The sequence below is a fragment of the Microcaecilia unicolor genome, chromosome 5 (genome assembly GCF_901765095.1).
Source record: "Microcaecilia unicolor chromosome 5, aMicUni1.1, whole genome shotgun sequence".
Lineage (NCBI taxonomy): Eukaryota > Metazoa > Chordata > Amphibia > Gymnophiona > Siphonopidae > Microcaecilia > Microcaecilia unicolor.
In genome coordinates this window covers 228,429,618-228,447,039 of record NC_044035.1, presented here as the reverse complement: position 1 = coordinate 228,447,039, position 17,422 = coordinate 228,429,618, and the positions used below count along the sequence as shown (strand labels likewise).

The following is a 17,422-nucleotide window of genomic DNA, read 5'->3' as shown; positions in this document are numbered from 1 at the left end:
AAATTGCTCATTGCACAAAGTTAAAAGAAAAAAGTATTTGACAAATGAGGACCAAACAGTTTTAAAATAGTAATGTAGTGCAAAAGGAAACCGCTACCATATAAGAGGAGTACTGATAAACAATCTTAAAGTTATTATAGGTATAATCATGGAAAATCGGAAAAAGCCAAACAGGGTATATTGCCTAATGTAAAACAAAAGAACAGAAAAGAGGGGGGGGGGGGTTAAACATCCATCATTAAAAAAAATAATAATAAAAAGATGGTGCTGTTCTATAATGTGGTTCCCTGGTATTGGGTCATGGTGCTATTTTAGAATGTTGCTGTTGGGGCGGTGCTTGATCGAGATGCTGGTGCAGTATTTTAGGTATTGAATTCGCAGCTTTGATGCTACTCTGGACAGGTTCTACAATATTGCCTGGAGCTGCTGATGCCACACTATGGTGCAGAGACTCATCCAGGAGGCTGCTGTTGGTTGCTGTGCAATAAGGCTGCTCTTGGTTGCAGCTTCTTGAACATCCCTACGTATTATTCTGTTGTGGCATTTATATTTTGTTTCGAGTGTTTTGGATCTGGTTTGTCATTGGGATGCTGGCAAATTCCAAGCCTGTACCATTTCTTATACTGGTGGTGGTGTCGCTGAAACATTGGTATTTTCTGCCTCCATCTGCTGTTTGGGGATCATAACCCATTTATCTGGACTAGTCTAGCAGGACTGAAAGAAAAGAAATTAGCAGGTAAGAACAAATTTCACTGTTCTCCGTTCTATTTGAATACAGAGCTATAGTCCCTCCCCCCCCCCCCCCCCCCCAGCCACCACCTTGGAAAAATTAAGGATAACTGTTCCTATGTAAAGTATACATTGGGTTCTTATGTAGTCCTTTGGCCAAATTCATGGAGAAAAAGTTCATGGTCTGCTATTGAGACAGACGTAAGAAGCAACTGCTTGCCCTAAGATTTGTAGTATGGAGTGTTGCCACGATTTGGGTTTCTGCCAGGTACTTGTGACCTGGTTTGGCCACTGTTTGGAAAACAAGAAACTGGGCTAGATTGACTATTCATGTGACCCAGTATGGCGCTTCTTATGTTGTATTTTTTCACCCTTGCCTCACTAAGAAAAATAAAATAGGTGAAAAACATTGATGAATAGAAAGTCCCTAAGGGGGCCTTTTACTAAGGTGCTCTAGTGTTTTTGCCCATGCTAAAAATCAACTGGCACTAAACACTGAGATGCCCATTATATCAGCACCAGCTAAAAATGCTAGTGCCCCTTAGTTAAAGACCCTTTAAATCTTAATATTGTTTAGAAAGTCTCTGGTCCTTTCAGACTTGCCATATACATTCCAAACCTGGGGCTCCTTTTACAAAGCAGGGCTACCAATTAGTGTGCACTGAATGCAAATAAGCCCATGTAAACTGAACAGCAGCATGCTGAATGTGAAGAAACCCAATCAGTAGCACCGCTTTGTAAAAGGAGCCCCTGGCTTAATTGCAAGGTAAAGTAGCTTTGAGGTCCATTACTAGAAGAATGTCACAGGTAATTTGTCCTCTCTCAGGTATCTCGGTTGCTACAGAAAGATGCAGAGCAGGAGTCCCAGATGAGAGCTGAAATTCAGAATATGAAGCAAGAACTCTCAACTATTAGTATGATGGATGAGTTTGCCAGATATGCAAGACTGGAAAGAAAAATTAACAAAATGACTGACAAATTAAAAACTCATGGTACAGTATTTTATTTATTTTTTATCTGTCATTTAGCAAAGCTGCAAACATCTGCCATGAGAAGATCTGCAAGTAAAAATGTATTGAAAATGATGTGGAATTTTTCATTTTAAATGCTTTTTGTTCCAGATCCTATTAGCTGGGCTTTTGCTAAATTGTATCCATTGAGACCCATTTTCAGAGTACATATACCTACAAAGTTAAATAGGTTACTATGTAAATTTATAATGTATGTGCTTTGAAAATGAGCACCATTGTCTCTGTGTATGGTTTTCTTTCTCCCATTTGAACTTCTCATCCCCAGATGGTATGTCCAAGTTACATTAAAAATCCTCTCTGACTCTAAAGTTGGAAGGATACCTCCTTCAGGTGCTCTTTCAGTATCACTCGTTTAGTGGCCTGTAGAATCACTGAAATAATGGCTTCCTTCCATGCATGGGATCAAAAACAGTGTCTTTACTTGAGTATGCCTAACCACACAGCTGGTCCCGATGGGCAGAAAAAACACTGCAAGACACAGTGTTACAGCCCTGATTGTAGTAACTGTCTTTTATTTCCTCTTTTCATATTTTTATATTTGTCTCCTCTTTGCTTTCAAAAATACGTACTTAAATTCCACAGTATCAGAAAAATAGCCGAATATATATACATTGTCTTGAATCTTTGTTAATTCACATATTACAGTGTTGGGAACTTAAGTGCATAAAGTGGTAGGAAAACAAGACACACATGGAAATCACCAAGGACATATACATACTTACATTTTCTCTGTGGACAAGCAGGATGAATGCTGCTACAGGCAGCCAAGGACATATGAAATATGTAGAAGTTTCAGAGAATTAAGAACTACCAGGGCAGGCTTGGGACCTTCACAAATGTTGATGAGCGCTGTCACTCACCTCACCAGAGGTACATTGTGATTAGATAGAACCTTTTAATGCTATTCTTCAGTCAGTGAGCTCCCAATGAGAAGCAAGTGTCATACCAGTTCCAAACTTTTCAAGAGCTGCAGCTGAGAATGTGACACTTCTCCCCTCTTTCCCAAGCTACATCCAAGCGGTTGGATCTCAGATAACAATGTGCCACCAATTCCAGACTGAGAATACATAGCACCATCTGCAGTTGGTGATAGTAGAGGCAGCACTAAAGGAAACTGAAACTTCTAAGAGTTGTCAAACTGCAATCCTGGAGGACTGTAAACCCGTAAGTTCTCAAGCTATCCCTAATGAATATTCATTAGACTTGCATATAATGGAGACAGTGAGGTGTATTTTCAAAGCACTTAGACTTACAAAGTTCCATATTAACCTATGGAACTTTGTAAGTCTAAGTGCTTTGAAAATGAGCCCCAGTGTGTGCAAATCTAACGAATATTCATTAAGCATAGCCTGAAAATGTGACTGGTGTGCAGCCCTACGGGAATGAAATTTATACCCCTGCTCTTAAAGCTTTCATTAACATGTCGCCAAGCAAGGACCTAAGAACACTGGATGCTTTGGGGAGCAAGGTTTTTCAAAGTACCATGTCAAATTTAATTAAGCTGTTGACTGATTAGTGATGCTATGTGATATTCAGGAAAGCAGTAAAAACTTGTTTATTCCAAGAAGTTGTTAATGCCCGATAGCAGTATGCTGTGATTTATGTTTTAAAAATCTAAATCAAATTAGATCTTTTGTATAGAGTTACTTGGATGTTATTGCACTGTAATTCTAGGATTTTGTTCAACTTCTTTTAATGTGCACCACATTGATCCATTTATGGTATTTGTGGCATATAAGTATTGGATGAAATGTAATCTTCAACTTCAGATGATAAAATACCAGCATGATGACCTCCTGCAGAAATCTCTCTGTGGCCAAAGCTTTTTCTTCAGTGTTATCAGCTAGATTGATGCTTCTCCTGAGATAATGTTTTGTGTGCTATGTTGATCTCGTCTGATCACTTATGAAGAAACAGAGAAAAATGTAGGCAGGTAAAGACCTTGTTATGCCTTTTCTGGTCTGCCTATCCATGCCATCTACAGTCCCTGTCTCTCCCTTAGCAATCCTATATACTTGTTCCAAGTCAGCAGCAGTAATTGGAGGAGCATGCAGAATAGCATGATTTGGAGTATTCCATCTTTGGGAAAACCTGCATGACAACTTCAAAGATGTATCTTTTCTTGAAGATAACTTGTTTGGAGAGAGAGGACAGAGTCAGATGAGCAAAATCTATTGTTCCATACTCTGCGAAGTGATCTGCATAACTGCTAGACCAGTGTCTGGTTACCTCCAGAATGCAGAGTATGTTTATAGGAGGTAGTAGCAGCCTCAGTATATTCAACAAATTTACTTCCACAGATAATAGCCAGTGGTGCATCTACTGCAGCATTGAAGAACACAGCCTTATTTGCAAAGGCAGAGACTGCATGTCAAGAGTATACAATAACCTGCTACTGCTGTTCTGTCCCCACTGTTGAATGTGAGTGTTTGCATTTGGTTTTTGTAGTATATTTGCAGCATGTAAAGCCAAAGCAAGCAGCAGCTTCCTGCCAGAGCTTATCCCCGTTCTTATAGATTAAATGTTACATATAAGTCATTCTGTCTAGTCTCCTTGAGGCGTGCTTGGTTTCATGCCTCAGCCCAAGTTACAACCTCCTATCCTATTAGTCATTTCTGGAGACCCTAATTCTTAATGCATCCCTTACCAAGTAGTTCAGACTCTTTCCCTCTCCAACCCAAAACAGCACGATAAAATAGCTTAATACTGCAAATTCTGACTCTGCAGTTTACACATGATATTAACCAGTTAGACCCTGGTAAAGTACAGCATTTCTGATTTTAAAAACGTTACTGAAATCCTAGAAGTAGGGGTGGACCAAGAAATTTCCACAGCCAGAAGTCAATAAAAAACAACTTTATTCAGCACCACACGTGTATTTGACCCGACACAGAGCCGTATTTAGTATTTCAGCGGAACAACCATCTACTTCAGGGATCTGACACAGTTGGAAATCACAAAGTATAGGTGCAGAATAATGTAAAAAACTTTTCTTTTTGGTGGGCTCAGTGGCATCCAACTAGTCTTTACTGTATCTTAGTGGCTTATTGATTACAAGTTACATTATTTTCCACCAATACTTTGTGATTTCCAACTGTAAGTGTCAGACCCCTGAAGCAGACGGTGGTTCCGTTGAAACATGGCCCTGTGTCGGGTCAAATATGCGTATGGTGCTGAATAAAATTGTTTATTGATTTCTTGGTCTACCCCTAGTTCTTGGATTTCTGCTAGGTCTACACATACGCGTTTTTACCTTTTGCAAAGGCAAAGCCTGGAACTAAACACGAGGGCTCAGAACAGCCAGATAGAGAAACTGCAGATGAGGGGGCCAAAGAGGAAAGAAAAATTATTCCTAAGGGCGAAGTGTAGGGAAAATTGCAGGCTAAATTGAAGTAGCTCTGAATATAGCTAGCTGTGCAATACAATGAAAAAGTGCAATAAAAACCTTAAGACACTGCAGCAAATAGCTAGCTAGAGGTGGAAGCTGGAGCTGGAATGCAATAGTTTTGATCAGTACAAAGTCACAGCGAAGGAGACAAGTCCGAGATTACTATAATTCAGTGGCACGCTCAGTAGGGTCCCAGGTGGTTTTTACAAAGCTCGACATCCTGTTCTTAAGCCTTCTTGCTTCATCTAATAGCCTCTTGCAATGGGGGTGGTTAATATGGGATTTCAAGAAGGCGATCCATTTGGAGTTGGAGCCAGGATATGGTTGAAGATATCTCCCAAGATGAGATGACACCCAAGGTCACAGTGAATGCAGCACTCCAGACCATACAATATAAAATACTACATACTACTACTTAACATTTCTAGAGCACTACTAGGGTTACACAGCGCTGTACAGTTTAACAAAGAAGGACAGTCCCTGCTCAAAGGAGCTTACAATCTAAAGGATGACATGTCAAGTTGGGGCAGTCTAGATTTCCTGAATAGGGGTAAAGTGGTTAGGTGCCGAAGGCGACATTGAAGAGGTGGTCTTTGAGTAAGGATTTGAAGATGGGCAGGGAGGGGGCCTGGCATATGGGCTCATGGAGTTTATTCCAAGCATGGGATGAGGCAAGGCAGAAAGGGTGGAGCCTGGAGTTGGCGGTGGTGGAGAAGGGTACTGAAAGGAGGGATTTGTCTTGAGCGGAGGTTACGGGTAGGAACGTAAGGGGAGATGAGGGTAGAGAGGTAAGGAGGGGCTGCAGATGGAGTGCATTTGTAGGTTATTAGGAGAAGCTTGAACTGTATGCGGTACCTGATCGGAAGCCAGTGAAGTGACTTGAGGAGAGGGGCGATATGAGTATATCGGTCCAGTTGAAAGATAAGACGTGCAGCAGAGTTCTGAATGGACTGAAGGGGGGATAGATGGCTAAGTGGGAGGCCGGTGAGGAGAAGGTTGCAGTAGTCAAGGCGAGAGGGGATGAGAGTTCGGGTGGTGTGCTCAGAGAGGAAAGGGCGAATTTTGCTAATGTTATAGAGGAAGAAGCGACAGGTCAATCTGCTGGATATGCGCAGAGAAGGAGAGGGAGAAGTCGAAGATGACTCCGAGGTTGCGGGCAGATGAGACGGGGACGATGAGGGTGTTATCAACTGAGATGGAGACTGGAGGGAGAGGAGAAGTGGGTTTGGGAGGGAAGACAATAAGCTCGGTCTTGGCCATGTTCAGTTTCAGGTGGCGGTTGGACATCCAGGCAGCAATGTCGGATAAGCAGGCCGATACTCTGTCCTGGGTTTCCGCAGTGATGTCTAGTGTGGAGAGATAAAGCTGGGTGTCGTCAGCATAGAGATGATATTGGAAACCATGAGATGAGATCAGGGAGCCCAGGGAAGAGGTGTAGATTGAGAAGAGAAGGGGTCCAAGGACAGATCCCTGAGGAACTCCAACAGAGAGCGGGATGGGGTGGAGGAAGAACCATGAGAATGTACTCTGAAGGTATAGTGGGAGAGATAAGAGGAGAACCAAGAGAGGACAGAGCCCTGGAACCCAAATGAGGACAGTGTGGCAAGAAGTAAATTGTGATTGACAGTGTCAAAAGCGGCGGATAGGTCGAGGAAGATGAGGATGGAGTAGTGACCTTTTGGATTTGGCAAGGAACAGGTCATTGCAGACTTTAGTGCCGTTTCTGTCGAGTGTAGGGGGTGAAAGCCGGATTGAAGCGGCTCGAGGATGGCATGAGAGGAGAGAAAATCAAGGCAATGGCTGTGAACGGTGGGTTCAAGTATCTTGGAGAGGAAGGGTAGGAGAGAAATGGGGCGGTAGTTGGAGGGACAAGTAGGGTCAAGTGATGGTTTTTTGAGGAGTGGTGTGACAACAGCTTGTTTGAAGGTGTCAGGGACAGTTGCAGTGGAGAGAGAGGTTGAGGATATGACAGATGGGGGGGGGTGACAGTAGGAGAGATGGTGTTAAGTAATTTGGTGGGGATGGGGTCAGAGGGACAGGTGGTGCATTTCGAGGAGGAAAGAAGGTGGACGGTTTCCTCTTCGGTGATATCAGGAAAAGAGGAGCAGGAGGACTGGGTTGGTTGATTGAGGGAGTGGGTTATAGGGTGAAGAGGAGGAGAAGGTTTGGTGGTGAATTCGAGGTTGATCTTCTGCACCTTGTCGCGGAAGTAGTCGGCCAGTGATTGAGGGGGGGGGGGGTGGGAGCGGAGGGCACTTTGAGGAGGGTGTTAAGGGTGGCGAAGAGACGACGAGGGTTAGAGCTGAGGGAATTAGTCAATTGGGTGTAATAGTCCTGTTTGGCAAGGAATAGGGAGGACTGGAAGGAGGATAGCATGAATTTGTAATGAATGAAATCAGTATGGGTGCAAGATTTCCTCCAGAGGCGTTCAGCCGAACGGGTGCAGAAGCGAAGGTATCGGGTGCAAGGGGTCAGCCAGAGCTGGGGATTACTACGCCTTGTGGGACGGGAGATAGATGGTGCAAGGGTGTCCAGAGGAGAGAGTGGCATTGTAAGTGGAGACGGCTTTGTCGACAGACTTGGAGAACATGATGGAAGGGAGGAGATTAGAAATGCTAGAGGATAAAATGGGAGGGTCGACAGCCTGGAGATTCCTGGAAGTAGTGGTTAATGTTGGGGCGGGACTGAGGGGGAGGGTGATGAAGTGTGAAGGTGATCAGGTGATGGTCAGAGAGAGGAAGAGCTGAGGCGCAGAAATTGGAGAGAGAGCAGGTAGAGGAGAGGACGAGGTCAAGACAATGGCCAGATTGGTGAGTGGGGATGGTGGAGCTCAGTTGGAGGTTGAAGGAGGAGGTTAGAGTGAGGAACTGAGAAGCGTATGAGTCGGATGGGTTATCAGTGTGTATGTTACAGTCTCCAAGAATGAGGGATGGGGATGAGGGCTCAAGAAAAACGGAGAGCCAGGCATCGACGTCAGTAAGGAAGGAAGAGAGGGACTTATCAGGGGGGCGGTAAATGACTGCAACTCTGAGTGGTAGCGGGTAGAATAGACGGATGGAGTGTGATGGGAAGGATGGGAAGCAGTGAGACTGCGGTAGGAGGAGAGGTTGAAAACTGCAGGAGGATGAAAGTAGTAACCCGACGACACCACCGCGGCCGGTTGGGCGGGGAGAATGGGAGAAAAGATAACCTCCATGGCATAGGGCTGCGACTGAGGCAGAGTCATCAGGGGTGAGCCAGGTTTCAGTTAGGGCGAGCAGTTGAAGAGATCATGGGTGAAGGAAAGTTTGTTGCTGACCGAGCGGGCATTCCACAGGGCACACGAGAAAGGGAGGGAGGAGGGGAATAGAGATGAGATTGGAGACATCGCGGAAACGTTTGCATGGATAGGACGAGGACAGGTGTGGGGGACCTGGATTGAGATTGATGTCTCCGGCGGATAGCAGGAGAAGGGGCAGGAGGGTGCGGAGGAGGGTGGGGGAGGTAGGGCGACGAAGACAGGATGAGCTTAGTAGGAATGGGGATGGACTAATGGCAGGAAGGGAGTGTTGAAGGTTGAGGGCTAGGAGGGAGGGGGGAAAGGAGAGATGGTGAGGGACGGGGGTGGGTAGGGTAATGCAATAGTGAGCAGAACGGGAGAGGACATGGATGGGCAATGAGTTTCTGCGGTAGACAGCGGTAGGGGGAGGGGGAAAAGATTAGGAAGGGACAGGGTGATGAAGAGAATGTATAGGGGCCATGGTCTGGGAGGCAGGCAGGTGATGGGTGAGTTGGTAGGCAGATGGGTTAATGGGCTGGTAGGCAGGCAAGCAGGTAGACGGGGAGGGAGTTAGGTAGTTGGGCAGGTGGGAGGCAGTTAGGTAGTTGAGCATGCTAGAAGGCAGGCGGGGAGGCAGTTAGGTAGTTGAGCAGGCTTGAAGGCAGACAGGTAGTTGATGGGCTGATAAGCAGGCAGGTTGATGGACTGACAAGCAGGCAAGTTGATGGACTGGCAGGCAGGTTTGTTGCTGGCAGGCAGTCAGGTAGGCTGGGGCAGATGCGATGTGACTGGAACAGGCAGACTGGAACAAGTTGGGATGAACGGACTGGAACAAGCTGGAACAGATGGATGGACTGGAGCAGCAGGGCTGGAACGAGCTGGAGTGGGCGGACAGGAACAAGCTGGAATAGACAGGCAGGAGCAAGCTGGAATGGGCGGACCGGAGCAAGTGGGACAAGCTGGAGCAGGTGGACTGGAACACGCTGGGATAGACGGACTGGAACAAGCTGGAGCAGAAGACAGCGGAGCAGCAGGACCAGAACAAGCTGGAACAGATGGGCTGGGACGAGCTGGAGCAGAAGGCAGTGGAGCAGCAGGACCGGAACAAGCTGGAACAGACTGAATGGGAGAAGCAGAGCAGCGGACTGAAAGAATCCGGACTGGAACAGGCCAGAGCCGAAGGACCGGAGCAAGCTGCGACAAAAGTACCGGTGGCAGATGGACAGGGCAGCCGGGCAGAGGTAAGGACCAGAGCCAGCAGGGAATCACAAAGACATGAAGAGTGGGCCTGAGGGAGGGGATCAACACCAGGGCCTAGGGATCAACTGCCCCAGATCACCTGGTTCCCCAGGCTCCGCTCCCCACACTAGAAGGAACAACAGCAGGGCCTAGGGGTCAGCTGCCCCAGGTCTCCTGGCTCCCCACGCCAGAAAGGACAGTGCTGCGATCGAGGAGACGGCCAGCAGCACTCCCCGGCGCCGATCACCCGGCCCACGCTGCGCCGGTTACCAGGCGTCGGAACGAAGGACGAGCAGCTGCCACTTGGACGCACAGCCTCTCGTCAATCGCGTTGCTTTCGCTGCTCTCTCAACATCCCGCCCCTCACCGCCCGATTCGGTCTCTGCGCCCAGCCTCGCTGCCCGATACGGCCAGCGACAGGATGCAGGAGGCGCCCAGGCCAGCCCAGCTGAGACCGATGAAGAGGTCACTGTCGGACACCGTTGGACGCCGATCCGACAGCCACAGCCCTCCACAATGCGGGGATGGATGAAGTCGGCGGTGGGACCGGCAGGAAAGGGATCCAGGCGGACGAGCTCACGGAGCAGCTCACAAGGCTGCCAGTTGGTTGGCCATCTTGTGTATCCTGGTATATCTATCTATATCTATCTATATATATATATATATATATATATATATATATATATATTATTTTACTAGACAGAAGGGGATAGTGATAGGTTTATGGGATGACGAATTGTGTATTAAGTGCCACACAGCTGTGGGAAGTCTTATCCATTCGTTTTTAAGAGTGTCCGATACTGAAGCAGCTCTGGAGGCCATTGAGAGCACATTGGGGTGGTGATTTGAATGGTCATATAGCACCATATTATTATGCGACGATAGACTGTTGTAGGATGAGGGACTTACTGAATCACAATGCAGATTTATTTTAACAGCTACCTTGCTAGTTAAAAAATGTATTTTATAATAGTGGGCGGATCCTGCGCCCCCCTCTTTATCCAGTTGGCATTCCCTTATGAATGAAATGGAGCAATGGATTACGTGGCAATACTCGCTCTCGACAGTTAGCAAGCATAAGAGGTACCAAGAACTATGGAGTTACAGGAAGACGATACAGAATTTTTAACAAAAAAGGTGGAGACCTGGGAGAGGGGAGGGGGGAAATAGGATGAAAATGTAATGAGGGGATATGGGGTATCTGTTCAGACTTCCACTCAAGACTGTTTTTGTTTTCTTTGTTGTATAACAGAATGAGGCATCGGGTACATATTTGTCATTATTGAAATAATTTGGTGCCGTCTTTGTTCCCATGACTGGGGGTTTGCCTCTGTTTTCTACTGATTTGTTCCAACCATGACACAACAAAGATGTTTCTAAAAAATAAAAAAAATCTGTTTTTGTTTTTGTTTTTTTTAACACCAAATGAAGGCAAAGGAGTTCTCTTGGTGGTTTTTTTTTTTTTTTTTTTTTTTTAACTGGTGAGGAAGGCTAGAGCTTTAAAGACCGGTAGGCAAGGGGGGAAAGGGTGAAGCAGGGACCCAGAAGACTGAATATGCCCCCAAAGTCGGCACCACCAGCCAGACACCTCTAAACTCAACTGGCCCACAGGACCCAGGAATATCCCCAACAGACAAATCCAGGAGCTGCTGAAGCGCCGTCCACCACCTGCTGGAGATAGATATGTACTGAAGTGAAGGAGGAGCTGGCCATCTGGTATCACTGCCTTCAGCTTTGTAATCTCTATCTCCACCTGCTGGTAGATGGACACAACCCACCAGTTCTTGGATTCATCTGCTGCATACGCTAAGGAACAGCCATTTGATCAGCATACAGTTACAAAGTGTGGTTTATCTTGTCAATACAGAGCTCTTGTTCCTTGTCATCAACAGCAGATGAATCCATTAACTGATGGGTTGTATCTGCCTACCACCAGGTGGAGATAGAGCACATGGTGTTCTAGGACGCCCAAGTACATAAGTATTGCCCTACTGGGAAAGACCAAAGGTCCATCGAGCCCAGCATCCTGTTTCCAACAGTGGCCAATCCAGGTCACAAATACCTGGCAAGATCCCCAAAATGTACAAAACATTTTATACTGCTTATCCCAGAAATAGTGGATTTTCCCCAAGTTTATTTAATAACAGTCTATGGACGTTTCCTTTAGGAAGCCGTCCAAACCATTTTTAAAATCCGCTAAGCTAACCGCCTTAGTATTTTTGGAAAGTGTGAACAGACGCTTCACATCTACCCGTTCAACTCCACTCATTTTATAGACCTCTATCATATCTCCCCTCAGCTGTCTTTTCTCCAAGCTGAAGAGTCCTAGCCGCTTTAGCCTTTCCTCATAGGGAAGTTGTCCCATCCCCTTTATCATTTTCGTCGCCCTTCTCTGCACCTTTTCTAATTCAACTATCTTTTTTTGAGATGCCCAGAATTGAACACAATGTTCAAGGTGCGGTCGCACCATGGAGCGATACAAAGGCATTATAACATCCTCATTTTTGTTTTCCATTCCTTTCCTAATAATACCTAACATTCTATTTGCTTTCTTAGCTGCAGCATCACACTGAGCAGAAGGTTTCAATGTATCATCAACGACACCTAGATCCCTTTCTTGGTCCGTGACTCCTAACGTGGAACCTTGCATGACGTAGCTGTAATTTCGGGTTCCTCTTTCCCACATGCATCACTTTGCACTTGCTCACATTAAACGTCATCTGCCATTTAGACACCCAGTCTCCTAGTCTCGTAAGGTCCTCTTGTAATTTTTCACAATCCTCCCGCGTTTTAACGACTTTGAATAACTTTGTGTCATCAGCAAATTTAATTACTTCACTAGTTACTTCTATCTCTAGGATCATATATAAATATGTTAAAAAGCAGCGGTCTCAGCACAGAGCCCTGGGGAACCCCACTAACTACCCTTCTCCATTGAGAATACTGTCCATTTAACCCTACTCTCTGTTTTCTATCTTTTAACCAGTTTTTACTCCAAAATAGAACACTACCTCCTATCCCATGACTCTCCAATTTCCTCTGGAGTCTTTCATGAGGTACTTTGTCAAATGCCTTCTGAAAATCCAGGTACACAATATCAACCGGCTCCCCTTTTATCCCCATGTTTGTTCACCCCTTCAAAGAAATGTAGTAGATTGGTGAGGCAAGATTTCCCTTCACTAAATCCATGTTGACTTTGTCTCATTAATCCATGCTTTTGAATATGCTCTGTAATTTTGTTCTTAATAGTCTCTACCATTTTGCCCGGCACCGACGTCAGACTCGCCGTCTATAATTTCCCGGATTTCCTCTGGAACCTTTTTTTAAAAATCGGCGTTACATTGGTCACCCTCCAATCTTCCGGTACCACGCTCGATTTTAAGGATAAATTCCATATTTCTAACAATAGCTCCGCAAGCTCATTTTTCAGTTCTATCCATACTCTATATGAATACCATCCAGTCCAGGAGATTTGCTACTCTTCAGTTTGTAGAACTGCTCCATTACATCCTCCAGGTTTACAGAGAATTCATTAAGTTTCTCCGACTCGTCAGCTTCGAATACCATTTCCGGCACCGGTATCCCACCCAAATCTTCCTTGGTGAAGACCAAAGCAAAGAATTCATTTAATCTCTCCGCTACGGCTTTGTCTTCCCTGATCGCCCCTTTTACTCCTCGGTCATCTAGCGGTCCAACCAATTCTTTTGCCGGCTTCCTGCTTTTAATATACCTAAAAAAAATTTTTGCTGTATGTTTTTGCCTCCAACGCAATCTTTTTTTCGAAATCCCTCTTAGCTTTCCTTATCAGCGCTTTGCATTTGACTTGACATTCCTTATGCCATTTCTTATTATTTTCAGTCGGTTCCTCCTTCCATTTTCTGAAGGATTTTCTTTTAGCTCTAATAGCTTCCTTCACCTCACTATTTAACCATGCCGGCTGTCGTTTGGTCTTCCATCCTCTTTTTTTTAATACGCAGAATATATTTGGCCTGGGCTTCCGGGATGGTGTTTTTGAAAAGCATCCACACCTGATGTAAATTTTTGACCCTCGCATTGCTCCTCTACGTTTTCTTTTCACCGTTCTTCTCATTTTATCATAGTCTCCTTTTTTTAAAGTTAAACACTAACCTATTTGATTTCCTATGTATACTTCAGAGCTAATATCAAATCCGATCATATTATGGTCACTGTTATCAAGCAGCCCCAGCACCATTACCTCCCGCACCAGATCATGCACTCCACTAAGGACTAGGTCTAGAATTTTTCCTTCTCTTGTCAGTTCGTGTACCAGCTGCTCCATAAAGCTGTCCTTGATTTCATGTGCCTTCAGTATAACTCTATCTCCCAGCAGGTGAGGACATCTCTTCTCAGCTCCTGGATTTCTGCCTGGGGTTGCTCCTGTGCTTTGACAGTAGAGCAGGGGGTGTTGTGGCTGGTGGTGCCCACTTTAAAGGCATACTTGGTTTTCCCTGTCCCTGCCTTACCCCATTCCCCCTCCTCCCGGAGTTCCTCTGTGGCTGCCTGCCTCTAACTTTCCTCACAGTACAAAAAAACAAAACAAAAATAGAGCGAGGCTTTCTCCTGAGCTCCTGGTTCGGTGCAGCTTGACCACAGCTTGTTTGACTCGGTCTCCTGAGGTGAGAGTGGTGCCAGCTGCTCCGGGGAGGTTCCTGCTGACAGTGCTCTGTGCGGGATAAGTTTTGGTGTGAAGGCACCATTTTGTTTTCTGTATTTGATGGCTGCTGAAGGGGTTAAGCGCTGCTCCCACAGCGGGGCTTTGCAGCACATGCTGCCTAGATACTAATGGTGGCACGAGCATGGCGGGCGGTGATTCTTCCCGCTCGCCGGAGTTGGCAGCGGGCGCCATCTTGGAGGCGCCGCATGACTCGACCCTCGCAGTTGCGGAGGGGTCTTAGTGCAGGGGGACGCCTCGTTTCAAGGTTTCTAGAGGAGCTTTTGCCTCCACTTCCACCATGTGGGGGCGAATGTACAGGGTGAGTTTTTCTCCCCTGAATTTGTGCTGCTGATGCATAAGGCTTTTATGTTAAAAAGAGCACTGCCTGAGGCTCCTGACAATTCCTGTTGGTCTGGGTTGCCTCTCGTTCTTTATAGCCCAGCGTCTGCTGGAGACTTTATTTCTTCCCCCGAGCTTTTGGCTGATGCTAAGCGTAGACGAGTGAATACCCCGTCTGAGGGGGACTCTTCACTCTGTTCTCCCCCATGGTCTAGTTTGAGGGGTCTGGCAGGCCCTCACGGACTGATCCAGATGAGGGTGGCTGCTTGCCATAGGAGTTGGATGACCCTAAAGCGGTTCGGATTTTCCACCGCGACGAGCTGTCAGCTGTCATTTCTGATGCCTTACAAGCCCTTTGTATTGAAGATCCTGACGAGGGCACTGCCTCTTCTATTAATCCTAGGATGGCTAGCACTAAGAAGCCTTCGTGGGCTTTTCCTGTGCATGCTTCCATCCAAGAGCTTATTTCAGCTCAATGGTCTGACCCTGAGGGTCCCTTGAAGGTGACCAGGGCTATGTGTCACCTTTCCCCCCTGAGGGAAAGTCAGTTGACCCTCTTTGGGATGCCTAAAGTGGATGCTTCATTCACGGCTCTGACTAAAAAGACTACTCTCCTGGTGGTGGGAGGGGTCACTTTGAAAGATATGCAGGCCCGGCAGCTGGAATCCGCGCTGAAGCAGTCCTTTGATATCTTTGGCCTTTAATTACGGGTGGCTATTTGCAGTTCCTATGCAGCCCGGGCCTGCCTTTCCTGGTTGCAGCAGGCGGTTGAGCAGCCCGCCGATGGAGCAGGTTCCCTCGCTGAGGTCGGCCCGTGTATGGAGTCTGCCCTGTCTTTTTTGGCCGATGCCCTTTATGATCTGGTCAGAGCTTCGGCTAAGCAGATGTCTGTGGCGGTTGCTGTCAGCTGCCACCTTTGGCTCCGGCGTTGGGCGGCTGACATGGCCTCTAAACAAAGGCTGGTGAGGTTACCCTTTCGGGGCCTCCTTTTATTTGGAGAGGATTTGGAGAAGATTGTTAAGGACCTAGGTGATTCTAAGCCCCAGCGGTTACCTGAGGATAGGCCAAGGCCTTCTTCCAAAAATCCTTCTTTTCCCCCCCTCTTCCAAGCCACGTTTTCGCGAAGCTCGCAGGTATCGCCCGGGGCGCTCTGCGGGGTTTGGTCAACGTACCCGTTTCCAGCAGAGGAACTCCATTCGGACAAACATGTGGCGGCATCCGGGCAACGTCCAGATGTTCAGGGGCGTCCTCCACAATGATGGGGTGCCGGTCCACTAGTCGGTTCCCGCAGTAGGGGGTCGTGTCTCCCTCTTTTTCAAGGAGTGGACCAAGATTACTTCAGATCAGTGGGTCCTAGACCTGATCAGAGAAAGTTACCGGCTAGAATTTGCCGTTTCAGTAGAAGACGCGTTTTTGGAGTCCCGATGCGGCACTGCCGTCAAGCAGTCGGCAGTATACGAGAACTTGCAGGTGTTGCTGAAGCTCGGGAGCGGTGGTTCCGGTTCCTCCCACCGAACGCGGCTGCGGTCGCAACTCCATCTGTTTTGTGATTCCTTAAAGGTGAGTCTTTCAGACCTATCCTCGACTTACGCAGAGTCAACGAGGCCTTAGGAGTGCGACACTTCCGCATGGAAACCCTGCGTTCTGTGATGCAGCGGTACAACCAGGAGAGTTTCTCATGTCTCTGGACCTCAAGGAAGCATACTTGCATATTCCCATCTAGCCGCCGCATCAGCGGTTTCTCCGGTTTGCTGTATTGAACCAACATTTCCAGTTTCGCGCCTTGCCTTTCGGCCTGGCGACTGCCTCTCAGACATTTTCCAAGGTCACGGTGGTAGTGGCTGCCTTTCTCAGGTGAGAGGGTATCAGAGTTCACCCTTATCTCGACGACTGGCTCATCAGAGCGGATTCGGCAGTCGAGAGTCTACTTGTCACAGCCAGAGTTGTTACAGTTCTTCAGACTCTGGGCTGGGTAGTCAATATGCCCAAAAGTCAGGTGACCCCCTCTGTCTCTCGAGTATTTGGGGGTCCGGTTCGACATGGCTTTGGGGTTCGTTTTTCTTCCCGACAGCAGGCGGCTCAAGCTTCAGAATCGGGTCCGCCTGCTCCTGCGGATGCCTCGCCCTCGAGCTTGGGACTTTGTTCAGCTCCTGAGATCGATGACGGCCACCATAGAGGTGGTTCCCTGGGCGAGAGCTCACATGAGACTGCTGCAGCTTGCTCTGCTTCAGCAATGGTCTCCAATTTCCCAGGAATACCAACGCAGACTAAAGTGGTTTCCTGCTGCCCAGCGCAATATGGCTTGATGGCTTTCCGACAGTAGGCTGTGGCAGGGGATGCCACTGGCTCTTCCTTTTTTTTGTCTGGTGATAACGGATGCCAGCCTTTCGAGCTGGGGAGCTCATTGCCGGGGACGCTATGCTCAGAGTCTGTGGTCCACCACAGAAGAGGGATGGTCCATCACTCGCTTGGAACTGAGAGCGATATTTCAGGCTCTTCTGGCCTGCCACAGGATGCTGAAGGGGTCTTTCTGTCGCAGAACACAACAGCAGTGGTCTACATCAATCGCCAGGGCGGCACTTAGTGCAAGGCCCTGGCTGCGGAGGCGTCTCCGATCTGCGACTGGGCCGAGTACCACCTACAGCTGCTGTCCGCAGCTCACATAGCCAGTCAGAGCAACGTATGAGCCGATTTCCTCAGCAGACATCAAATCGACCCGGCGGAATGGGAACTGGCAGACAAAGTTTTTCTTCAGATTTGTG

At 47.2% G+C, this 17,422-nt stretch overlaps 1 protein-coding gene across 3 annotated transcripts in view; it reads left to right on the top strand.

The window, feature by feature from the left end:
- GET1 (guided entry of tail-anchored proteins factor 1) overlaps window positions 1-17,422 on the top strand; it is a 67,572-nt gene that overhangs the window by 13,242 nt on the left and 36,908 nt on the right. For all 3 annotated transcript variants that reach the window (XM_030203835.1, XM_030203834.1, XM_030203836.1), the window contains exon 2: window positions 1,556-1,721. In XM_030203835.1, coding sequence (XP_030059695.1) covers window positions 1,556-1,721 — 166 coding nt within the window. The remainder of the gene's footprint in view (window positions 1-1,555; window positions 1,722-17,422) is intronic.